At 41.0% G+C, this 26919-nt stretch overlaps 1 protein-coding gene across 3 annotated transcripts in view; it reads left to right on the top strand.

The window, feature by feature from the left end:
- LOC117670372 (receptor-interacting serine/threonine-protein kinase 2-like) overlaps nt 1-26655 on the top strand; it is a 49499-nt gene extending 22844 nt beyond the window's left edge. For 2 of the 3 annotated variants that reach the window (XM_034425449.3, XM_034425450.3), the window contains exons 7-12: nt 774-935; nt 2020-2105; nt 2758-2826; nt 3747-3894; nt 11451-11645; nt 13334-14360. In XM_034425449.3, the coding sequence (XP_034281340.1) occupies nt 774-935; nt 2020-2105; nt 2758-2826; nt 3747-3894; nt 11451-11645; nt 13334-13632 (959 nt within the window). In that variant the 3' untranslated portion in view covers nt 13633-14360. Of the gene's footprint in view, nt 1-773; nt 936-2019; nt 2106-2757; nt 2827-3746; nt 3895-11450; nt 11646-13333; nt 14361-26405 lie in introns of those variants that run through there. The other variant, XM_060681560.2, reaches the window with a different exon arrangement.
- Nucleotides 26656-26919: the final 264 nt, after the last annotated feature.

Below are 26919 nucleotides of genomic sequence, written 5' to 3'. Positions count from 1 at the left end.
AATAAAATGCTCAATCTAAGGCAGGGGTGGGCAAATATGGCCCCTTTATGACCTGTGGACTTCAACTCCCAGAATTCCTGAGAAAGCTTGGCTGTTTTTGGGGCCACGGATTTGCTTTGGGCCACACGTGACAAGGGATTGCTCCTAAACTGCTTCACTCGTGTGCGTTTCGGTGTTCTGCCTATTAGAAATCAGCCAGATTATTAATATGGAAACTGCAAAAATATTATCTGTGGCTGAAACTTTGTACAAGTTCTGTGAAGAACTGCTTTTTTAAAAGAAAGAAAAGGGAGAAGGAGGAAGAAAGAAAGAAAGAGAGAGAGAGAAAGAAAGAAAGAAAGAGAAAGAAAGAGAGAGAGAGAGAGAAAGAAAGAACGAAAGAAAGAGAAAGAGAGAGGAAGAAAGAGAGAGAGAGAGAGAGAGAGAGAGAGAGAGAAAGAAAGAAAGAAAGAAAGAAAGAAAGAAAGAAAGAAAGAAAGAAAGAAAGAAAAGTAAGTCTGATTTTTGGTTTAATGTTGCCCCCTTGTGGTTTTTTTAAAAAAACTTCCTTTCATGTCATTTATATATCTGTTCCAGTATAAATGTGTGGGCCAGATGTTTCCAATCATGGCAACTTTAAGACTTGTGGACTTCAAATCCCAGAATTCCCCAGCCAGCCATGGGAATTCTGGGGGTTGAAGTCCACAGGTCTTAAAGTCGCCATGGCTGGACATCGCTGGTGTAATAGCAGTGTTCTTCTGTACAGGACTTTTTCTTTTTTTGTCTTGTTACAGGAAAAAAGACTTTGCTTCAAGCTATAACTGGGGTCTGCAATGGTCTGCGCCCAGGGATCGAAGCAGCCTTCTTACCAAGTGTCTTGCCTCATCGGAAGAGGCTGGTGCAGCTCATGCTTCTCTGCTGGCATCAAGAACCTCACTTTAGACCCAGCGCTGCAGGTAATATTCTTCTCAACAGTTGAAAAAGAGTTGGCTTTTCTTACACCCGATTTAGACGTGGGGATTCCCTACTCTTAAAAAACAGTGATGGCTGGCTGGGGAATTCTGGGAGTTGAAGTCCATCCATCTTAAAGTGGGCAAGATTGAGAAAAACTGCTCTAGAGAAATGCTTTGTTATTCTGAGATAGCTCTGTGAAAGTCTTGCTAGCTGCAATACGCATGAAAAAAACCACACTCAAGCAAAGATTGTACGGATAGGGCTGATGGAGGGAAGCTTTGTAAATGTGAACGTGATTAGGGGACTGGAGGCTAAAACATACGAAGAACGGTTGCAGGAACCTGGGTATGTCTAGTTTAATGAAAAGAAGGACTAGGGGAGACATGATAGCAGTGTTCCAATATCTCAGGGGCTGCCCCAAAGAAGAGGGAGTCAAGCTATTCTCTAAAGCACCTGAGGGCAGGACAAGAAGCAATGGGTGGAAACTAATCCAGGAGAGAAGCAACTTAGAACTAAGGAGGAATTTCCTGACAGTTAGAACAATTAATCAGTGGAACCACTTGCCTCCAGAAGCTGTGAATGCTCCAACACTGGAAGTTTTTAAGAAGAGATTAGATAACCATTTGTCTGAAGTGGTGTAGGGTTTCCTGCCTAAACAGGGGGTTGGACTAGAAGACCTCCAAGGTCCCTTCCAACTCTTCTATTCTATTCTATTCTATTCTATTCTATTCTATTCGATTCGATTCGATTCGATTCGATTCGATTCCATTCCATTCCATTCCATTCCACTCCACTCCATTCCATTCCCATTCAGCATTCTATTCTATTCTATTCTATTCTATTCTATTCTATTCTATTCTATTCTATTCTATTCTATTCTATTCTATTCTATTCTTCCATTCCCATTCGGCATTCTATTCTATTCTATTCCATTCCATTCCCATTCGGCATTCTATTCTATTCTATTCTATTCTATTCTATTCTATTCTATTCTATTCTATTCTATTCTATTCTATTCTATTCTATTCTATTCTATTCTATTCTATTCACAAATGAAATATCATTCCTGATTTTTTCTGTTGACAGAATGTGCAGAATTTCTAAAGGACATCCTCAGTACCTTTTCAAAGGAGGTGATTTCTGATGCAATTTACAACTTGATTCATGCCAAGGTGAGCTGAAAGAGGATTTGGGATCCCCTGTTGTTTGGCTGTGGATCATTTTGTTTCAAAAACCACCATTTTAAAAAGGCTTGGTTACAAAATCCTCTAATTATGATTAGGATAATCATGATCATTCCCCTGTTGTGCTTGAACGATACGATACCATCCGCTATAGCAATGCTGGCATTTTCCCTTCTTTCTTCAGCATGAGAAATTAAATCGAGCTTTTTTGAAAGTACAGATAGTCCTTAATTTATGAACAGAATGAAGCCCCAAATTTCTTTTTTTATATATAAATTTTTATTGAATTATATTCTAGTACAATGCAAGTAAAATCGGTTAGACAGTCTTACTTTATATACAAATTGGATACATTCTTTTATTATAGTGTCTCATAATTTACCCATTTATTCTAATATTTACACTATCTCTTATCCCTTCTTTGTGCGATCTTCCATCCAATTATACCAAAGTCCCCACACCGTACAGTATTCCGAATCCTCTTTCTCATTTATCTCATATGTTAGTTTGCTCATCTCATCTTCGTGATGAGATGAAGCCCCAAATTTCTATCGCTAAGTGACGAAATGGAAGAGAAGGTGTTTTCTAAGAAGCAGAAGTCTAAGAAACATAATCTCACGGCGTCCTTCGTGTCTTTCAGGAATGTGCAATTAATGCTGCCAAAGGCCCAGTTTCTCACCTGCTTGAAACAGGGATGCGCAATTTAGAGGTGAGTAGAAGATGGCTTAGGAATCTTGCATTAAATTTAACTATTGTCCTTCATATTGGATTACAGGTAATCCTCTACATACAACCATAACTAAGCGCCCAATTTTGGTCATAGGTCAGGTGTCAGGGTTCCAAGTAACACCCCCCCCCCAACCAAGTAAGACTCTGAGGCAAGCAATTCCTCAAAGATCGTATTTTATTAGAGATGTCACATTGGCACATCTGGGAAAACCCAAATCTGAAAGCTCCCAGGCTTTCTCCACCCAAAAGAAAGTCAAAGTCCCTTCCCCTGCATCCACGTGTCCATCACATGGTCCTATCAATCCACCATATCAACTGGAGATACAGTCACGCTTCTCCAAGTGTAGGCTGAATGTCCTTGATTCTCAGAGAAAAGAATGTTGTTATGGCTAAATACCTCTACAAGTCCATGCAACCCCCCTCCCACTTTCCCACAGCACAGAGTGTGGCAGCCCTGAAGATCCAAAAGAAAAGGTGGCCTCCAGGGCTGACATCAGGATGGTCGTAATGTAGGACGCCACATGACCACGCCTGATTTTATGAAGTTTTTTGCAGCTGTCGTTAAACAGTCATTAAGCAGATTTTGCTGTGGGGAGATTTTTGCTGAAAGCCAGAAGTAAACTCCAGTTTCTGGCAAAACCGTCACAAATTGTGGTCACCTGACTGCAGGATTCCCCAACAGTTGTAAATGCGGGCTAGCTGACAATCACCTAAAATGCAATCACACCGCCCCGAGGAGGGCTTGAATCAGAGGTGGGTTTCAGCAGGTTCTGACCAGTTTGGAATAGTTTGGAGAACCGGTAGTAAAAATTCTGACTGGCCCCACCCCCATCTATTCTCTGCCTCTGCCTGGTTGATATTGTTATTGCAAATGATGTCATTTCTCATTGCTTGGTTTAGATCATCTGTCCTCAGAATAACAATGTGCCCAACAAGGAAATTGTGTTAAAACCGCAGAGCTTATCATGCGAAACAGGAAATCCAGGGAATAAATTGAACCAGACAGTCCCTGTCAGCAATCCACCTCAAGAGACAGCCTTAGGAAGAGGTAATGTTTGTGTTAGTTCTTAAACCAGTTTAAGTGGGAGGTGTTGAGTCCAAACAAGGGTGCGGTGAGACTGGGGGGAAATGTCAGAGGCACGTACAGTCCTAATTCAGCAAGACGTTGGCAATGATATGAAAAGGCCATGGTTTGTGAATATGGGTGTATATCAGTGGTGGGTTCCTCCTGGTTCGGCCCAGTTTGGCCTGGTTCGGCCGAACCGGTAGCGGTGACGATATGACGTCACTGAACTGGTTCTCTTTGTTCAGGAGCTGGGCCCTCCCCCCCCACATTATTCTTACCTTTTATTTGGCCCCGCCCCCAATCTATTCACTGCCTCCCGAGTCCCAGCTGATCGGCTAGAAGGAAAAAAACCGTTTAAACTCTTGCCGCAGGGCTTCAAAGGGCCGCCCTACAGCTGATCAGTGTTAAAAGGCAGTGTGGTGGTAGACCGGTGCACTCAAAAAACAAATGGGTAGACCGGGGTCTCCAAAAACAAATGAGTAGACCGGTGCCTCCAAAAACAAATGAGTAGACTGGTGCCTCCAAAAACAAATGGGTAGACCAGTGCCTCCAAAAACAAATAAGTAGACTGGTGCCTCCAAAAACAAATGAGTAGACCGGTGCCTCCAAAAACAAATGAGTAGACTGGTGCCTCCAAAAACAAATGAGTAGACTGGTGCCTCCAAAAACAAATAAGTAGACTGGTGCCTCCAAAAACAAATGGGTAGACTGGTACAGCTCTGCGAGCAGTTAAAAGCCTAGTAGACCAGTACCTCTACTAAATCTTAAAGAATTGTCACATGACCATCAAACCACACCCACAAAATAAGCCACGCCCACAGAACCGGTAGTAAAGAAATTTAGAACTCACCCCTGGCATGTGAATTCTCCTTGTGGAATGCAACCAGCCAGACCATAATGATTAATTGTACTAGAAAAAATAGAAAATAAATCATTATCAAATACTAACGATGCACCTAAAATAGTGTTAATGGTGAACCACAACTGTTAGATGTGAAACAGAAATAAGAAGAAATTAGAAGATTATCAAAAAATATTAAAAAATCTCCTTGTGGAATGCAGTTTCTCCTTGGGAAATGCAACCAGGCAGAACGTCATGATTAATTGAATTGGAAAATAGAAAATAAATCATTATCGAATGCTAACAATGCACCTAAAATCGTGTTCACGGTGAACCACAAGTGTTAAGGGTGAAACAGAAATTAAAATAGAAGATTATCTAAAAACGTAAAAATGAATGGAGTGGGAAGGAAAAGCAAGCACTGTCGTTAGGTCATTTGGCTAACCGGTTTTGCAAACCAGACGAGTGGTTTTAAAGAACATGAAATCCAACCGCAAAGATTAGACCAGAAGTCAGCAACCTGCAGCTCTGGGGCCGCATGTGGCTCTTTCATCCCTCTGCTGTGGCTCCCTGTCGCTCAAAATATGTGTCAATAACCACCAATGTGCGACACCCGCCGGCCTGCGATTTATTGAGCTTTTCGACCCCCGGTAGGCCAACCGTGGATAAATCCAAGAAAAGAAAAGTTTCAGAAGAAAACAGAACGTTTAATTCAACTACATATGCTAGTTTTGTGGTCGCTCAGGAAATAGCCAGGCACGGGAAGGGTTTTGTGGCTCCCGGTGTTTTCTTTTCTGTGGGAAACGGGTCCAAATGGCTCTTTGAGTGTTTAAGGTTGCCGACCCTTGGATTAGACCATGTCTATCCTGGTTTGACTTGGTCATTGAAGAATTGAGCCTTGGTAGTACAGGGGTTTAAGGCACCCTGTTATTAAGCTGGTTATTAAGACCAGCTGCCTGCAATTACTGCAGGGTTCGAATCTCGCCAAGGCTCAAGGTTGACTCAGCCTTCCATCCTTTCTAAGGTAGGTAAATTGAGGACCCAGTTTGTGGGGGCAATAAGCTGACTTTGTATAAATATATACAAAAGGATGAAGGCTATTGCTGAGCACATTGTAAGCCGCCCTGAGTCTTCGGAGAAGGGCGGCATATAAATCAAATTAAAAAAAAAAATTGTGTTCAAAATGTCATTGGCAGAAGCCCAACAGAAGATATCTATTCTACGCTCTAATTCCCCCCCCCCCCGATAAACCTATAAACAGACCCTTTTTGAACTTAAGACATGTAACCCGTGTCCCAAAGGTGCTTTTTCCAAAAAGACAATTGGACTTTCTTGGTGGCGATTCCTCTTTGTTGATTCTACATGCATGAATGAATCCAAGCTTCATGGATGAGAAGTGAAATGTTTCCAAAGGAAAAAAAAAACAAGAGATTCCCGTTCACTTTTGGGGAAAAAAAAAACCTTTGGGACATCCATGATCTGGATGTTTAAGACATGGAGCCAGTGTCATACCCAGAAATCAAGATCCCAACAAGTATATTGTTTCCCTTTAGCCAAAGAATGATCATCATCTACAACATCCTTCCTCTGGGTGTCCAGATACTTATTGTTCTTCTTTAGTTGGCTCTGCGGCTGACTGTTGAACTCGAGCGAGTTCATCCAGACTCTCTGGGCTGAGGAATAGGTGGATAGTTGAAACTTGTCTGCCGGTCCTATAAGTTATTTTTCTAACAAGAGTGTCACATGTCAGCAGGATGTAAAACAAGTCTGAACAAACAAAGCTGGGGTTTGAAGGTCATCCTAGAGTTATTTCCCATCTGATTTCTCCTCTACCCTGTTTTTAAGATTAGATCAGGAACACCTCATTTTGTGTGTCTGTGTGTAGGTGTAAAAAAAAAAAGTGCACTTGGGAAATTTCCCCAATGCATGTTACAAACACTTTGCTGATTCCATATGCATGTATGGATTGGACTGCTGCTTCCAAGACATTAGAAAATCTGATGGAAAAAAAATAATTAATCTGAAACATCAAGGTATTTTTCTAATGTTACGTATACGGCAGGGGTTCAATTCAGCAGGTTCGAACAGGTTCTGGAGAACCGGTAGCAGAAAATTTGAGTAGTTTGGAGAACCGGCAAATACCACCTCTGGCTGGCCACAGAGTGGGGTGGGAATGGGGGTTTTGCAGTATCCTTCCCCTGGAGTGGGGAGGGAATGGAGATTTTGCAGTATCCTTCCCCCAGGAGTGGGGAGGGAATGGGGATTTTGCAGTATCCTTCCCCTGCAGTGGGTGGGAATGGAGATTTTGCAGTATCCTTCCCCTGCCATGCCCACCAAGCCCCGCTCACCGAGCCACACCCACAGAACCGGTAGTAAAAAAATTTGGATTTCACCACTGTCAGGTGCCCAAGCAATTGGTTCTTTTGGATCTAGAGACAATGAGTATATCAGTGAAGAAAGAGATTTTAGCTTTGTTATTAACTCAAAACAAACAGATTTAAAAGCATAAAAACATACATACAGCTAGATGATACCCAAATCTCCTACAAGCTGTTGGGAATAACAACAGCAAAGATACGCCAATGGCAGCCAGTTTCCATAATGTAAGGGCTAGGTGGTAGTATACTTTTCAATAACGATTGATATTATCGAATATAAAAAGGTAAAGGTTCCCCTCACACATACATGCTAGTTGTTCCTGACTCCAGGGGGCAGTGCTCATCTCCGTTTCTAAGCCAAAGAGCCAGCGCTGTGTGAAGACGTCTCCGTGGTCATGTGGCGGACATGACTCAACGCCAAAGGCGCACAGAACGCTGTGACCTTCCCACCAAAGGTGGTCCCTATTTTTCTACTTGCATTTTTTACATGCTTTCGAACTGCTAGGTTGGCAGAAGCTGGGACAAGTAACGGGAGCTCACAGCGTTGGGATTCGAACCGCTGAGCTGCCGATCTTTCAATCGACAAGCTCAGCGTCTTAGCCACTGAGTCACCGCGTCCCTCTATTATTGCATATATGTTTATGTATATATGATGATGATGATGATGATGATGATGTTTATATGTTAACACTTTGGGGACCTAGAAAACACACTATGTTCAACATAGAAATGGAATATGTGATATAAAATAATAAAAATATTTAGCCAAAAAAAAATTGTTATGGCCCTACGATGGTCAGGAGACAGCAAGACCTGACCTTCACTGTGTAGCACGATTCTGGGATGGGAATCAAAAGTCTGAGACTTCCACATTGAGAAAAGCTTTGAAGCTGTGTCAACATTCCTCCTCTTCTCCTTCATTCAGTACACGAATTTCATCTGTATTTTATCACTATTCCTTCATCCCTTCCTTGATTTTTATTTTCTCAGTTGTTGTGATTGTGAAGTTATGATCTTTTAGTTATACTGCGAGTGTTTTAATTTTTCTTTTTTTTTATTGAAAAAGTTTTCAAATACAAATTTTTCCCCCTTTTTCCCCCCCCTCCCCCCCCCTAACCCCCCTCCCCACCCTTTCCCCCCTGTGACTTCTTCGTAACAAAAAAAAACCCTAATTCATAACAGATTACTTACTCCCTCCTCAAAATACTGACCTTTACTTACTAAAAGTATTATAAATCCCCCTTTATCCATACATTTCAGAGAAGAAGAAGAGAAAAAAACAAAAAAAAACAAACACATTATACTATAACTATTATAAAATAATTTAGCATAATAGTGTTTTATATCTATACATTATTGCAACAATTCAAAACCACCTTCCACTTTAAAACTATACGATAAGTCCTACTTTAATAACATTTCAAAGCGGGCTCCCCATAAAATCTAATTTAACATTTATTCCACTCTATCCATTTCCTCCACTCCCCTAAATGTATCACTTAAAAATTCCTTTTCTTAAACTAATCAGTCTGTAGCTAGCTTATTCACCCACTGTCTTACAAATTTACCATACACAACAATTCTTGATATCTTTAATTCACTGCCCACACTACTTAAATATATATATATATATATATTCCGTTATATCTAAATAAAAAAAGAAAAGACAATAACTTTAAATTTATAGTCCATATAATATCTTCTTGAAGTCTTTCCACTGGATTGTTAAAACCAACATCCATAATAGGGTAACATAGCTTGCTGATGCAACAGTTTATTCAAGATCTCCAATCATATCTGCCCCCATCAGTAGTAAACATCTTCTTATATATATAAAAGTAAAAACAACCACCCGAGTGACATTATAATTATATTCCATATAATAATAATTGTGGGTTTCATCAGGATTATTAATTTCCATCATCGTATTGGGTAACAACCTGATCTTCTGCATGTCCCAATGTGATTCTCTTGCCTTATAATTCAAAATAATTATAATATATTTATCAACACAAAAAGAAGTTTCAAAGTAGATAATTCAAAACCATCAATTTGAGGCTCTTTCCATGTCCCAAAATTACGGCAATGCAGAGATCTGCCACTATCCTCAGGATGATATTGACCAATATGTCGCCTCCTCTATGTTTTCACATAATCATTCATATTTTAAAATCACTGGCTTCACTGTTGCTTGGGTTAGAAATTTCTATTTTTGTACAACCTATTTCTTTTTTTGTTTTCTTTTTGTGGGTTTGACTTCCATCCTAATTTTTTGTGTCTCGCGTTTCTTTTTTATCCCTTGTATATCCTCTAATTGGTTTCCATGCTTGTCCTTGCCTTGATAAGTCATCACATTAAAATCAGATGGCACTTCTCTCAAGTTTGTAGATAATCCAGCTGGGGTATCCGATAAATCCAAAGGCAATTTATCTGGTACAGTCTCTGTCTTTAGTTCCAGCTCCTTCTGCTTATCCTGTATTATATCTGAAGACGTTAAATTCATTTTCAACCTATTTTGATAAAATTCTTCCGCTCTTTCAACAGTATTTAACTGGTATCTTTCTCCTTGATATCTCAATATAATACCAACTGGGACGTCCCACCGGAATTGAATATTTCTCCTTTTTAACTCAGACACCAGAAAGCCAAATTTCTTCCTTTCCATTAATATCTTAGGTGGGAGTTCCTTGTAAATCCAAATCTTTCTTCCATACAATTGCAAATTAGAATTGAAGGAATTTTGCACAATTTTATTCCTAATTTCTTTATCTGAAAAATAGATTACCACATCTCTAGGCAATTGCCTTTGCTTGGCAGTCCAGGAGTTTATTCGATAAGCTCTGTCAATCCTACAAAACACTTCCTCAGGTTGAATCTTTAAAATCCCAGCTAGAAATTCAGAAGATATTTTCCTTAAGTCATCTCTGTTATTTTCCTGCAAACCTCTAAGTCTTATTGCATATTCTGTGAAATTATATTGTATCTTTAGAACCTCTTTTTCAATCCTCTGTTGCAGATTTTCTACATTACCAGACTTTTGGTCAGCATCCATTTTAAATTTTTCTTCTGAACTATAATCCTGAATATTTAACAAATCATTTTCAATTTTTTGAATTCTATTGTCCAATTTGTCTTGAATTTCATCCATTTTTGACTCTAGTAAATTAGTATTTGTATCCAACCGAATCATGAATTCTGACACTTTTAAAATTTTTTGCTGCAAAAAGTCAAACTTGGATTTCACCAATTCCTTAGTTTCCTGCTTAAATTTTTCAAGTTGCTGATTCACAATCTCATCCCTTCTTTCAATCTCCTCTAAGAGAAATTCTATTATATTAAAATCAGGTTTCTGGGACTGAAGAGTTAAAACTTGTTCCTTTAAATTCTTAGTGGGGGAATCCCCCCCACCTATTTGTTTGTCTGACTTCACAAGCCTCAGTGCCATGTTTCCGCCTAAGCAGGCTTTGTTAGAAGAAAAAAAAAACAAGACAAAAGACTTCCAGCCAGCAACAATCAGGCCTCCAGGGGAAGAAGAGAAAAACAAAAACAGGAGCGGAGTTTTGTCTACAAATGTAGCCAGTGGTATTTATTCCGCTACATTGTAATAATAAAAAACGGAAGAACTTTCCCTCTCAAACTCTTCTCCAGCCGCGGCAGACGCCATTTTAAAAAAAAACTTTTTTCCTCTTTCTCTTCCTCTATTCTCTTAAGTAATTTTTAAAAGATAAGTAAAATACTTGCGCTTCAGTATTACAGGTCCAGCTCACATTTTCTTTGAGTAATCTGTCAAATTCGCAGGCTTGCTTTTGACGCCTGGCTCTGCATTAGCAGAGGTCTCCCAAAGCCCGGAGCAGCGGCTGGGGATATGGGGCATCTCATCCGCTCCATCCCAAAAGTAAAAGAAAAACTTTTGGGACTCTGCAGAGAGTTCTACCCACCCCTGCCGGCTCTATCTCCGTTTCCTCATGGGAACGGAGTTTTTTCGAGCCGCCGTTCCGTTGTGAAGGCGGCTCTGACAGGCTGTGGAAGCTGACGATCCCAAAGGAACGTCTGGCGGCGGCCAGCAGCAAACAGGAAGTTATACTTCCTATATATAGTTATACTGCGAGTGTTTTAATTTTTCTGTTACATATTGTGGAAGCCGCCGAGAATCTTTGATTGGTTGTAAATCTAAAAAACAAGCAAACTCTATGCGATGTATTCCTTTTTTGGTATGAATTGAACTGAATAGATGGATGTTCTACCATTTACTGACCAATAAAACAATTCACATGTTTCCTCTCAACACTTCCTTTGTTGTTTGGCGTTCTTTCTTGCAGATCCATCTACAGGTGCCAGCAATGGATCAAGTCTTCCATCCATTGTTCTTCCACCCCATTCAAAGATAAGCACCAATAAAACTAAGCCCTTCAGCAATGAGTCCAAAGGTTACCAGGCTCCATTTCCACAAACCATGGGAGAACTGACTTGTCGCAAAAACTGTCCAAACAATTGGCCCAACAGCTCATTAACAGGTGAGAATTAAAACTAAACCAGGATTGTGGGTAGGAACAGACGGTGCATTCCACTTTAATTGATTCGTTAAGAGAAACACCGACAGCGTAATACTCATTTTATTTTGCTTGCTTTCCAGTGTGCTAAATCATAATAGTTGTGACTTAACATATCGCACAACCCCAATGTGATTTATAAATCATAGTTTATAGCGCAATGTGTGTAAAGCCAGGCAGGTGTGATCTATTCAACAAACTTTTGATAAAAGCATGGCTTAGAATCCCATATAAAAGAGCTTTTTGTTGTTGCTAGCTGCAAAGTCGTGTCCGACCCATCGCAACCCCATGGACAACGTTCCTCCAGGCCTTCCTGTCCTCTACCATCCCCTGGAGTCCATTTAAGCTCACGCTGACTGCTTCAGTGACTCCATCCAGCCACCTTGTTCTCTGTCGTCCCCTTCTTCTTTTGCCCTCCATCGTTCCCAGCATTAGGCTGTTCTCCAGTGAGTCCTTCCTTCTCATTTGGTGGCCAAAGTATTTGAGTTTCCTCTTCATGATCTGGCCTTCTAAAGAGCAGTCAGGGCTGATCTCCTCTAGGACTGACCGGTTGGATCGCCTTGCAGTCCAAGGGACTCGCAGGAGTCTTCTCCAGCACCAGAGTTCAAAGGTCTCAATTCTTTGGCGCTCAGCCTTTCTTATGGTCCAACTTTCACAGCCATACATTGCAACTGGGAACACCATAGCCTTGACTATACACACTTTTGTTGGCAGGGTGATGTAAAAGAGCTGCGTTCATACAAAATACTGTAGGAGGCAACAAGATCCAAAGGTGCTTTTCCCAAAGGCAACTGGAGTTCTTGGATGAGAAGCAAAATGTTTTGGAAAAGCACCTTTGGGACAACCATGACTTGGATGATTGAGAATCTCCATAGACAAGTATGAGGCAAGACTATTAGAGTTGTTTGCTTTGATATGAAAAGATGTGATTAAAATGTTATCACCATCTCTTTATTTTAGGGGTGTGTGTGTGTCTTTCAGTCATGAACTGTCCAAGGAAGAGATGGTCCTTCCCAGTTGCAAATTCCAGTTGCAACCACAGCAAATGGTTTATGAAGGAACCAGAAATAGCAATAGCATGTAGACTTATATACCGCTTCACAGTGCTTTGCAGCCCTCTCTAAGCGGTTTACAGTCAGCATATTGTCCCCAACAATCTGGAAGGATAGAAGGCTGAATCAACCTTGTGTTGGTCAAAATTGAACTCCTGGCAGCGGGCAGAGTTAGCCTGTAATACTACATTCTAACCATTGTGCATCATGGATGGATGGATGGGTGGGTGGGTGGGTGGGTGGGTGGGAGGGAAGGAGGGAGAGAGGGAGGAAGGAAGGAAGGAAGGAAGGAAGGAAGGAAGGAAGGAAGGAAGGAAGGAAGGAAGGAAGGGCAATAGCAATAGCAATTAGACTTATATACCACTTCCCAGCCCTCTCTAAGTGGTTTACAGAGTCAGCATATTGTCTCCCAGCAATCTGGAAGGATGGAAGGCTGAGTCAACCTTGAGCTAGTGAGAATCGAACTGCCAAACTGCTGGCAGTCGGCAGTCAGCAGAAGTAGCCTGCAGTACTGCATTCTAACCACTGCGCCACCACGGCTCGGACATTAGAAATATCTCACGCTTGCATTCTCACAATCTTTGCTCCACTGCCTTTCAGGTCCTACCTGCAAAGAAAAAAACAGCTCCATCCTCACCTTGGAACGAGAAACCATCTTAAGTTCCATGACCGAAGGGCGTTTAAACCACCTCCTGGACATCTTACGCGCCCAGCAGCTTTTACCCAGGGCAGATTACGAAATGATCGCGTCATACCCGACTTTGACAAGCCGGACCCGTGCTTTGATTGACACTTGTCTGAGTTTGGGGGAACAGGCGGCTGAGACCGTGGTGACCGTATTATCCAGCAGTAAAGGCAGCCATTTGCTGAGAAGGCTCCAGGCAAATCCAGTGAATTAAATCTAAATCTCAACTCAGTTTTACACTGTGGCCTTATCCGTCCAACAGGGATGCCTTGCGTTACTTTTCAGAGCTGTCCATCCTCTTAAATAAATAAGTCAATAAAATGCCTAGATTGGATGAAAAAGAACGGGGCTGCCCACTTACCTGAAGGAAAAGCATCAAGATTTGCTATTTTTTGGCATGATATCGGCCTGAGTAGGCTCTAACCTTTCTTGTTTTTCCTCAAAGGCAGAAGAGCACAAGGTTTTTAATTTTCGCATTGTGCCAAAGTGGCTTGTGGAGCTGTGGGGAATTAAAAAGTCATTTAAGGACAGAGCTTTCCCAGTAAACCACTGGGAGTAAAAGTGAGTGATGTTGCTAATGGCTTCAAGCAAGAAACAAGGCAGTTGGTCCACTTTCCGGAGCAAATTATATCTTTGGTTCTCTGCACCTGAAATCAAGGTGGCACAAAAGATGAGAGAGAGTCAGAATTCAGGTTTTTTTTCCTCCGATGAGGAATGTGGAAGCGCAGCTGGGATTATTCATCCGCAATGGATCAGAGAATAATGGAAAACTGTGAAACGAAGCAGGTTTGGTGCTAGGAGATCTCCTGCAAGTTATATCAGAACGAATTAAAGATTTGTGGGTTAATTTTCAGGCAATGTAAACGTGCACATGTAAATCCTGTGTCTGTCATTTCAAAAATCGTACGGTTAAAAAAAAATAAAAAAAACGTCTAGACTGCGTCCATGCCTTTTATTCAGCCAACTTTCTTTAACCAGTTTTTTTTTCTGAATAAACTACAATAAACGATCCACACAGAACAGTAAGGCTTTACTTCATAAAATATGAGAAAAATAAAATTCAAACCAATTGTATAAGAAATGATGGAAGTCCTTCCCTTTCAAAGTCATTTTTTAAAAAATAATTTTTTATTGCTGTTTAAAAATACAAAGATTACAAACCCTAAGAAAAACTTTTTAAAAATTAAAAGTGCAGAGGAAAAAAGGAAGAGAAAAATAGAATAGAAGAGCCTTGATGGTACAGTGGTCTAAGCACCCTGTTATTAACACAGCTGCCTGCAATTTACTGCTGGTTCGAATCTCTCCAAGGCTCAAGGTTGACTCAGCCTTCCATCTTTTCTAAGGTAGGTAAAATGAGGACCCAGTTTGTGGGGGCAATAAACTGACTTTGTATAAAATATACAAAAGTATGAAGGCTATTGTTTAACGCACTGTAAGCCGCCCTGAGTCTCCGGAGAAGGGCGGCATATAAATTAAATTAATAAATAAATAAATAAATAAATAAAAATAAAAAAAAGAATGAAAAAAGAAATATGAAGAAATGGCTTCCTCCTTCAAGACAAATGCAAACAATTTCAGTATCACTGCCTCTTGACATTTCAGTCAAAAAAATATCTTCATCCCATGTCTTTAATCTACGAGCAAATAATAAAGTCTTTTATTTTAAAGCCTTTTAATGGCTCTGAGTCATGCCAATATTATATTTTGGTTTTCTAAACCTGTGTTTTATTTTTTTATAAATGAAAACTGCCTGGTGAAGTCCATTGCAAAATTGGTTTGTATTATATTAACGGGCACCATCAATGGCATTTATTTCTCTTTCATTAGTAGGATTCATGTATTTAGCTTTCTTTTTACAACCCTGTCATCCCTTAATTCAGGGTAGAGTCGGGGTGACTGAATGATGCTGAGCGTTTTTACTGGCCGGATGCCCTTCCTGACTCCTATGCTGAGTTCACAGCAGATATTTTCTCTTTGCGCCCTGAGAGAGAAACATCTGCCGCTACCTAGAGTTAAACTCTTAACTTCCTGAATGGAAGATGAGGATCTTCATTACTAGGCCACCATATCACTCATTATTCACATATTTAACAATGAAAATATCACACTTCAGCAATCTCAAACACACACACACACTCTCTCTCTCTCTTCCTCCCTCTCTCCCTCCCTCTCTCTCCCCTCTCTCTCTTCCAGAATAAAATCAGCAGATGTCTGAAAGTAAAAAATACCTGGCAGGGGAAAAAAAAAACCCATTGCTGGCACAGGGAGAACCATGTTTGCATAAACAGACCATCCAAGTTGGTTAAATAGTGTTTCTAAAACAGCTGTGCCACATCTGGTGCCCTCCAGATGTGGAATTTCCAATTCCCGCCTTTCTGCCTGTAGGTAGAACAGAACTCTTCACAGGTACTTCCTAGGAGATCAGACTGGGGAGGCCAGCAAAGATATTACTCAGATTACTGATCTGAGGTAATATGCTGTGGCAGAGTGGAAGATGTGTAATTCTTGTTTTCATGCAAGGGCAGGTAAGCAGGATCGTATCCAATTTTCTTAAACCTCCTTGTTCCTGTCAAGATGGAACTTCTTGGATTACTGCAAGCGATGATTTCAATAGGCAAAAGGATGGGCCTTCAATTGCAACACCAAACCCATCGTCTTCCAGATTTTGACACCTACCACCCACACCCCAGCTGGTCTGTAGTGTGCGGAGCAGGTGCTGAAGGGAGGGAAGGAGCAATGTGTAAGGAAAGATTTTGAATGCCGATATTCCCTGGTTAGATTTAGGAATGCTGCGATCATTTGATCAAAGGGACGTTCCAAGGAGAATCGCCGTTGGCATATCTGGCCAACCCCATATCCTTTCAGCATGGCTTGGGATCACCCACACCCTTCAAATGCAGAGAACTCCCAACTTCTTTCCAGCTGACAATAAGAAACCATAAAAAAGAATTAAGAATTTATCCTAGCTTGTCTTCATTCTCAACTCGTGTTGGCTGGTTTTTCACAAACTGGAATGAGATTGTTCTGACCCAGTTCCCCCAAGCACGACAAACCCTCTGAAGTGAACTCAAAGATTCCTTTAATTAGGAGTGCAAAAGGGTTTCTCTCTCACCACAGGCTAACAAGTCCGTCCATCCGGAAGATGAATAGTTGTCTGCCACATCTATTCATCTCCACCCCCTGCCTTTTATCCCCAGAGTTAGGGTGGGGCTTCACTAGCAGCAGTGGCTCTTCCGTCCCAAGGACCGGCCCATAGATTTCCACTGCTCTCCTCTCCTCTGCCTTCTGCGCATCCATGCGTCAGGCACTGGACCCAGCTATTCCTCCTCTTCCTCATTAGTCACCTCCAGAGCTGAGGGTTGTTGACTTTCCATCTGAAGGCTGACCAACAGCCCAGGCTCCGCCTCTGTCTCTCTCTCTGTGCCAGCTCCATTCCCTCTTCCCCCTCCGAGCTCTCAGGTTGCCTTGATGCTAACTCTGACTCCCACGCCTCCTCCTCCTCCTCCTCCTCCTCCTCCTCCTCCTCCTCCTCCTCCTCCTTTGATTTGGCTGCTGAAGGAGCCGGCAGCCGGCAGGCCACAACAGAGACAACTTGTCATGGCCAACTTGCTACGTGATAACTCACCGTAGCCAACTCGCTGCGGAACAACCAGCCGTTCAATTGAATTATTTTAAAAATAATTTTAAAAATATTTTAGTTTTGGCAATGACATTTCATCTTGTCCTTTCGCATCCTTTCCAGGTGCCACCTATTCTATACCTGTGCATTTGCTTTTTCTTGCCTGTGTGAAGGGACCTTACTTTTCTCATCCCTGAATTGCATTGTTTCCCCAGCTTCGCTAGCATGAGTTTTGAAATTTGGAATTCGCCATTGTAGATGACTGTGGTTTGAGTGCCCGGTCTGTTTTTCCTAAGACGAGGTGACAGTCTGTATTTTCTTTGCAAATGTGTTAATGAAGTATATGCATTTTATGAGTTCCAGCTTCGGAGCAAGTGTAAATATGGTAGCAGTGATTCCCAGAACATCTCTGAGCTTGGAGATGGAGAGATATATCTTCTTGGTCATGATCATTGTTGGATTTTTGAGTACAAGACTGAGAAGAAGGAAAAGACTATTTTTTTTCAGAAGAATTGGATCTTTATAAAACCCAAAATACAGAATCTTTCCTTATCTAGAATCCATAAGAGTGGTTATGGATTTCTCAGGAACCTAACAAAGCTACCCTTTTGTCATTTTTTTATCCTGTGGCATAAGAAAAATGATTTTATGATTATAGAGAAAATAATACAACAACCGATAAATGGAAAACCTGAGACGGTCTTACTAGGAATATGAGGACCCAGTTTGTGGGGGCAATAAGCTGACTTGGTATAAATATACAAAAGTATGAAGGCTATTGCTTAACGCATTGTAAGCCGCCCTGAGTCTCCGGAGAAGGGCGGCATATAAATCAAATTTTTAAAAAAAAATTCACAGAAAAATATACGAAGGAAATAAAATATTTAATATTACATATTTTAACTGCCACTCATATAGTCTATGCCCAGAATTGGAAGAAAGAAAATGTACCATCTGAAGAAGAGCTAATAAAAAAAAATATTGGAATGTGCCGAGATGGACAAACTGACAAAAGAACTTAAAGAAAAAGAGGATACTGAATACTATAGGACTTGGTGCAAATGGTATAAGTGGTTGGAGGGAAGGAAAAATGAAGAAGAAAATTAGGGGGGAAAGATAGAAATGTTAAAAAAGAAAGAAAGGATATGTTACAATAAAAAAAATAGGAAATAGATATGAATGAGAGAAATATATTGTTTATATAGTAATTAAAATGTCGGGGACAAGTAGTAAATTGGAATAATACAAAGAGAAAGAAGGGGAAATTGTGAATAACAAAGAAGATCACCATGCAATAGCTGTAAAGAGAGCTTGTTTATAAATGTTGGTATGTCTTGTATTGTTATATTGTGTTATAAAAATAAAATTAAAAAGAAAAATGATTTTAAAAGGTCAGGGGTAGACTTTTAAAACTACTGTTTTGGTGTGGTTAAGAAGACATAAATAAGATTATCTCCAGTCCAAAGCAAACATATTTTTTTTCCATTTCTCCATTTCCTTTCTCCTCCTCTGAAGTTGATGCAACATAATACAAGGTTCATATCAGGATACAGTTGTTTTTCCAAAAATAAAAATGTATTTCTTGCAATTCTTAAATTGGAAAGTTCTTAATATGCTTACTTAGGTGAAGAGACTTTTTTTAAAAAAATTTGATTTATATGCCGCCCTTCTCCAGAGACTCAGGGCAGCTTACAATGCATTAAGCAATAGTCTCCATACTTTTGTATATTTATACAAAGTCAGCTTATTGCCCCCACAATCCGGGTCCTCATTTTACCCACCTTAGAAAGGATGGAAGGCTGAGTCAACCTTGAGCCTGGGGAGATTCGAACCTGCAGTAATTGCAGGCAGCTGAATGATAATAACAGGCTATTAGTCTGCTGCGCCACCAGACTCCTTGCCAGTTTGCATTTATATCTGGAGCAAGATAAGAATGTTTGTTAGAAGACCTCATCTGAAGTGTTTTTGACCTGTTCTTGAAATACTGGTACAATTTTAGGTGCTCCAACACTGGAGGTTTTTAAGAAGACAACCATTTGTCTGAAATGGTATAGGGTCTTCTGCTTGAGCAAGAAACAATGGATGGAAACTAACCAAGGAGAGAAGCAACCTGGAATGAAGGAGAAACTTCCTAACAGTGAGGACAATTAACCAGTGGAACAGCTTTACCTTCAGAAGTTGTAGGTGATTCATCACTGGAGGCTTTTAAGAAGAGACTAGGCAACCACTTGTCTGAAATGGTATAGGGTCTCCTGGTTGGGGTTCGCTTCCAGATCCATTCTGATTGATATTTAGGACTCAGCTTGTCCTAGGTTCTCCTCCTTGAGCGGGGAGCTGGACTAGAAGATCTCCAAGGTCCCTTCCAGATACTATCTCTATCTCTATCTCTATCTCTATCTCTATCTCTATCTCTATCTCTATCTCTATCTCTATCTCTATCTCTATCTCTATCTCTATCCCTATCCCTATCCCTATCCCTATCCCTATCCCTATCCCTACGCTACTCTACCCTACCCTACCCTACCCTACCCTACCCTACCCTACCCTACCCTACTCTACTCTACTCTAAAAGGGTTGGACTAGAAGACCTCCAAGGTACCTTCCAACTCTGTTATTCTGTTATTCCATTTTGTGGGAAAAAATATTCAAGCACTTCTAGATATTTTTTTTTTTTAATTTCTCTGTCACGGGCCATGATCAGAACTTTCTTAGTTTTGGGTGATATATAAAAGGAGTCTGCGAACCAACAGTTAGTTGCTATTAGACACTTGTTTCCCTTAAGTACTTCAACATACCACGTGCAAATTCAGTCCATCCAGTTCATAAGATAATTAAGGCCAGTTAATTAAAATTTCTGGGCAGATTTGGGACATGCATGTCTCAAAAGTTTGCTTCCTTTATTATGCTAACATTCTCTCCAAGTAGTTTCTATAAGAATGTCATTTCCTATTCAATTTTTTTCCCCCTGAAGACTCCTGTAAAATAGTTGTTGGTACTTATCCAGCTGGAAACTATCATAAAGCTATGTCTAAATCATTGGGATTGTCATTGTATCACTCCAGAGACTTGAAGTGGAAAAGATTTTGAAGAATATTGAATCAACTGTAGCTATTATTGAAGGAAAAGTTTCGATATTCAATTGGATCAGGTGGGTTATTACAGACTCTGGAAAGTCAACTTTTTTTTTTTAATTTAGGAAGATCTTTTCTGAGATTCAAATTTTGTTGGATGGATAAAGGTTTTTTTTAAAATTCATTTCTGCTGTGTCCAAGCACATATTTGCACATGCATTCTGCTTGGATTCACACTTCTTGCTAAGCCATAATATTTGTTCTTTCTGTATTGAATAAACCAATCAGCTGTATTTAGACACTGGCGTAAGTAAACTGCAATGATTCGGTGTACTGAATACATTAAGCCACTGTTTCTTAAAATATGGTCCAAGAACCTCTGGGAATCCCCGGAGAACTTCTCAGGGGTCTGCAAAATCAAAATTATTTCCAGCCTATTAATAATACAAAATTAAAATTTCATCAAACCACCCTGAGATGAGACAGCAAATGTGCCAATTTTAATTTTCAATATGGTAAATATTGATTTACAAACAAAAATTGTTTTGGGATCCTCGATATTTTTTTAAAATAGGAAATGGTCCCGAGTGATTTTTTTAAAAAAAGAAAAATGTATTAAAGCAGGGGTGTCAAACTTGATTTCATTGAGGCCTACATCAGGGTTGCATTTGACCTCGGGGCGGGGGGAGTGGGTGTGGCCAGGGTGGGCATGGTCAGCTTGATGTCACTCATATCGGGGGCACCTGTGGTGGCTCAAGCACTCTGCCAGAGAAAATGGTCTCCCAAGCTCCGTGTTAACGCGCAAAGCATTTCTGGTCTGCTCTCGAGTTGCTATGGACAAGAAGGAGGGAGAACTGACTGAGCAGTTCGGCAGCCAGGTTCAAAAGCATATTCCACGCATACCTTCCTCAAAGTTGGATCTCAGATTACCAGAGCTGGCCTGTGAGGCGTGTTTTCTACAGGCTGTGAAAGTGCCTCATTGGAGAATGTGATTTTTTTTAAAAATTAGATTAATATGACGCCCTTCTCCGGGCGTCTTACAGGGCGTTAAGCAATAGCCTTCATACTTTTGTATATTTTATACAAAGTCAGCTTATTGCCCCCACAATCTGGGTCCTCATTTTACCTACCTTAGAAAGGATGGAAGGCTGAGTCAACCTTGAGCCTGGGGAGATTTGAACTCACAGTAATTGCAGGCAGCTGGCAGCTAAGTGCTACTTAACAACACTTTAGTCCGCTGCACCACCAAGGCTCTTCTGATGATGGCTATTTTTGACCTTCCCAGGATGCAGGATGCATTTAACAATTGCATAATTGACTTGATGACCGTGGCAATTTTTTTTTTTTGTTAAACCGGGCATGATTCGCTGAACGACTGCCTTACTTAGGTGACAGGAATTGTGGGCCCAAGGGTGGTCATAAATCAAGGATAACCTGCATAGGAGGTGAATGTGAAGTCGGTGTGAATCATGTCCTTTCTTTTAAGCATTGTTTCCCTGCCTTTGAACATTTTTAGGAAGTAAAACCTGTTTTAGTCCTAGCTTGGTCTGGTGCTTTTCTTTCTTTGCTTTGCTCTCTTCCCTGTGACAAATATTTGCCAGGTCCATTCCTTTCTCCAACTTGAAGCCATTCTGGAGGTTGTTTTCTCTGCTTGTGACTGGTTTTGCTCCTTTTCTTTGACCCTGACCCTTTGTATCTTTGGCCTTCTTAAACATCCAAAGCTGGACATAATGTTCTAGATGAGATCTAACCGGTGACATTCCTTATTCATTTCAACATATGCCTTGATCAGGCTCCGTGCAAGTACAGTATTTTGTGTTGCCTTCTCTTTGATCCTTCAGTATATTCATTCGTAGTCACTTCCTGCTTCGTTGGCGAGCCAATTTTAAGCACAGTTTGTAGATAAGTCACAAATGCTTGGTTTCACACCCCTGTGCTAAGATACCCACTATGGTTTACAGAGGCTGGGTTTGTTACCTGGTTAGATCATTAGATGGCCGTTTTGCTTTAAAACGTTAGGCCAATGGAGCAGATTAAATCTTTGATCTTGATCTGATTAACAGATTAACAGAGTTGGAAGCAGTAGTGGGTTCCTCCCGGTTCGGCCAAACCGGTAGCGGTGACGATATGACATCACCAAACCAGTTCTTTTTGTTCGGGAGCTGCCTGCCCCTGCGTTATTCTTAACGTGGTGCCTCCAAAAACAAATGGGTAGACCGGTGCCTCCAAAAACAAATGGGTAGACCGGAACGCTCCAAGAACAAATGGGTAGACCGGAACGCTCCAAGAACAAATGGGTAGACGGTACAGCTCTGCAAGAAGTTAAAAGCCTGGTAGACCAGTACCTCTGCTAAATACTAAAGAATTGTCACATGACCATCAAACCACACCCACAAAATAAGCCATGCCCACAGAACCGGTAGTAAAAAATTTTAGAACCCACCCCTGGTTGGAAGGGACCTTGTAGGTCATCTAGTCTAACTCCTCTGCCCAAGCAGGAGACCCTACACCATTTCTGACAGATGACAGTCCAGTCTCTTCTTGAAAGCTTCCAGTGATGAAGCTCCCACAACTTCTGAGGGCAACTTCTGTTCCATTGGTTGATTATTCTCACTGTCAGAAAATTTCCACTTAGTTCTCAGTTGGATCCCTCTTGGATGATCTTTCATCCATTTCTTCTTGTCTTGCCTTCTGGTACTTTGGAGGATAGGTTGAGCCTCCTCTTCTTTGTGGCAGCCCCTCAAATTTTGGAACACTATCATGTCACCTCATAGTTCTTCTTTTCACTAGACTAGACATACCCAATTTCTGCAAACCTTCATATGTTTTAGCCTTCAGCACCCCCCCCCCCCCATCATCTTTGTCACCTTTCTCTGCGCTCTTGTCAGAATCATGATGGATAGGAAATTTAAACAAAAAATACTTTGAGCATGCTGGGAAATTATGAGCTGCACATGTAGAGTAGTGCTGGGTTTCAAAAATTTTCATTACAGATTTAGTGGGCGTGGCTAGGTGGGGGGCATGTGACTGAGTGGGCGTGGCCAACTTGACATCACACACACCCACATGCCCACTAAGTCACATGACACCCCCCACCTAGCCACGCCCACAGGAAAAGGTACATTTTGGGGGGGGGAATTCCACCTATCTACCCCCACCTCCTGTTCGCCAGTCACCCCCGTTTCCTCTCCTTTAGCGTCCCCTGCCCCGCTTCCTCCACAACCGCCGCCTCTTTGTTGAGGCTGCTTACCTTCCATGACGGCTAGTCCAGAGTCCGGAAGGAAAGCTGACCAGAGTTTTCGGCGGCCCCCAGCTGCAGACTGCCAAAAAGTACTGAAGCTGCTGCTGTCACCGCCATGTTATTTGTGAATGCGCATCCCATTGGACTTGAAAAGCAATGAACATGGTAGGAGGGGCGAGCGAGCGAGCAGTGACCGGGGGACCGGTTTGGGGGCGTGGCCAGCCAGCTGTCACTACCGGTTCGGCGACCTTGGCCAAATTTCCACCAACAGTTCGCGCGAATTGGTGCGAACCAACTGAATACCAACTCTGATGTGGAGGGTGTAATGAGATAACGGTGTATGGATGTTTTTCCTTACACAGAAGTCTCCATGGCTTGATAAAATGCATGGATGAAGACGGCTTCTTTGCCAAGCAATAAGAATTCCCTCATTTTTTACTTCACCACAGAGAAAACAGGAAGAGCGAATGCAGAAATTACAGAGGGGAGGCTTTGTTAATTGTGGCTCAGAAATCATTTGACTGAATAACGAGAGGGTGAAAGGGAAAAAAAAATTAGAAAGTGCTTTAGGCAAAAATTAGAAAGTGCTTTAGCAAAAAAAAATTTAAGATGCAAATATTAATGAAACCTGAAGCTTTTCTTTATGGTATGATGGACAAGCCAATCAAAAAACAATTTGGAGTTCGCATGGAGACGGCTGCGAGGATTGTACTTGCCAAAGACTGGAAAGAAAAAGGGATAACCGACTGGATTTTAAAATTGATTGAATTAGCAGAGATGGTAAAATTAACTGCTTTGATTAGAGATACTGGATTAGACAGCTTTCCAAGAGACTGGAAACCATTTGTGGACTTTCTACATGCTAAATACAACAACAGATGGTTAACAGAGGGATTTGAAGATTAGCATAATGTTTACCTCAACTTGTTGACTGCTTTTTTCTTCCTTCTTTTATATATACATAAATAAAAGGAGAGGAGAATTAACTTTTTCTTTTCTTTCAGCATCCAGCCAGGGTGGATCCCACATGTTAAAAGTTAAATTTAGCTGACCATTTTTTCCTCTTTTCTTTCGTACACTATTTTTTTTTTTATGTTGAACAAGAGAAGATTTTTTATTATGCTTAGTCACATAAAAAAATAAACATAAAAAATTGCAATCAAATGTGTACATTTACTCAGAAAATTTTAAACATTAATATACAGCTGAAGCCAGAGATGTTTCTTTTGAGATTAACAAAAAGTTGTAAAAAACTTGTGGAACTTATTGTTGTAGTTTTTTTTAAATATTTAAAAATATTTAAATATTTTTTTATTAAACACTATTTTACTTTTACTTTTTTTTATTTTACTTTTGTACACTATTTTTGTGGTGGTGGCTAGGGTTGAATGTATGCCTTTGTTTTGTTTCATTTTGTTTGTTTGCAGTTTTGTATTTTATTTTCTCTGATAAAACAATAAATAACGGAGTTAAAAAAAGAAAGTGCTTTATGCTAAATGTGGACTGGGCAAGCCCTATCTTTGCTCTTTAGTAATTCATTGAGAAATGTATTGATAAAATCTTATTTATAAAGATGTCATATTTGAGGGGTATAAAATATTTGTCCTTGGTGGGTTAGAGAGGCGATGTTACCAATGACCCCCGGAGGGATCGTTCTCTCTCAATGAATCTGAATATATTTTATTTTCTGCATTTATTTTATTTATTTTATTTTATTTTATTTCCAATTTATATACCGCCTTTCTCCCTGAGGACTCAGGGCGGTGTACAGCCAGAATTAAAAACATAAAATACAAATATTAAAAACAATTAAAATATATATAAATTTGGCCCAAAAATTAAAAAATCACAAACCAATTAAAACCTTTAAAAATTTCTTCTTAAGCCAGCCCGGCTTGCTGGAAAAAGTGGGTTTTAAGGGCACGGTGGAAGGCACTGAGGTCTTGGATTCTCCTTATCTCCGGGGGCAACTGATTCCAGAGGGTGGGTGCCCCCACAGAGAAGGCCCTCCCCCTGGGGGTCACCAGCCTACATTGATTGGCTGATGGCACCCAGAGGAGGCCTTCTCTGTGGGAGCGCACGGGTCAATGGGAGGTCGTCGGTAGCAGAAGGCGGTCTCGAAGATAGCTAGGCCCAATGCCATGGAGCGCTTTAAAGGTGATGACCAACACCTTGAAGTGTACCCGGAAGATCACTGGGAGCCAGTGCAGCTCGCGCAGGAGCGGTGTTACATGGGAGCGCCATGCTGCTCCCGTCACTACCCGCGCTGCTGCATTCTGGACCAGTTGGAGCTTCCGGGTGCTCTTCAAGGGGAGCCCCATGTAGAGAGCGTTGCAGTAGTCAAGGCGAGAGGTGACGAGGGCGTGAGTGACTGTGCACAGGGAATCCCGATCAAGAAAGGGCCGCAACTGGCGAATCAGGCGAACCTGACAAAAGGTCCCCCTGGTTACAGCCGTCAGATGTTCCTCCAAGAACAGCTGCATATCCAGGAGGACTCCCAGATTGCGAGGATAGGATTGTTGAATTCTGTTTACGACCTGAGATCGAGCAACAAGAATTCAAGTACAAAATTAAGAACGTGAAAATATAGAAACATACAGTCAAATGAAATATACCCATAATGACAACATAGCAAGATATCTGTAGATAGCAGATTAAATAATATGAATACTTTAGAATTTTTATTTTTCCAAATTGCCTATTCTTATTTATGGTATAGGAAGGATAAATACAAGAGCATTGTAGTAAGGGCTATAAATAGTTAATCTATTAATAAAAATAATAATAATTGCACTGATGAAGTTGGCTGTCTTCCTAGATATTCCAGGATCTGTGTCAGCTAAGAATTCTGGGGGTTGAAGTCCAGGTGGATGGGGAATTCTACATTCTGGATGGGGAATTCTAGGAGCTGAAATCCACGGGTTAAAATTGACAATCCTCACTTTGTTTGCTTTTGATTAGCTGTAACACCTTAACTACCAAGGCTTTATCAAATCAGGTGTGGCAGCTGCTCCTTCTAAGTTCTGAAATTGTTTCATTGAAATTCTTTCATTCAGCTGCAGAAAAAACAATTGCTACCAACCTGCCTTCCATGGAGGACCTGTATACTGCACGAGTCAAAAAGAGGGCTGGGAAAATATCTACAGACCCCTCGCATCCTGGACATCAACTGTTTCAACTCCTACCCTCAAAACGGTGTTATAGAGCACTGCACACCAGAACAACTAGATACAAGAACAGTTTTTTCCCGAACGCCATCACTCTGCTAAACAAATAATTCCCTCAACACTGTCAAACTATTCACTAAGTCTGCATTACTATGAGTCTTCTCATCGTTCCTGTCACCCATCTCCTCCCACTTATGACTGTACCAGGGGTGGGTTCTAAATTTTTTTACTACCAGTTCTGTGGGCGTTGCTTATTTTGTGGGCGTGGCTTAGAGGTCATGTGACTGGGTGGGCTAGCTGGTCATGTGACCGGGTGGCCATGGCTATGTGTATAGGGACTACTCAGAGGGCTGAAAAAAGTCATTTCTGACAGGTCCTCCCACTTTTGACTGGTCCTCACACT

The sequence above is a fragment of the Pantherophis guttatus genome, chromosome 11 (genome assembly GCF_059756535.1).
Source record: "Pantherophis guttatus breed Tessera chromosome 11, ASM5975653v1, whole genome shotgun sequence".
In the NCBI taxonomy this organism is placed as follows: domain Eukaryota; kingdom Metazoa; phylum Chordata; class Lepidosauria; order Squamata; family Colubridae; genus Pantherophis; species Pantherophis guttatus.
The sequence above is the reverse complement of the archived record's forward strand: the minus strand, read 5'-3'. Positions and strand labels throughout refer to the sequence as shown.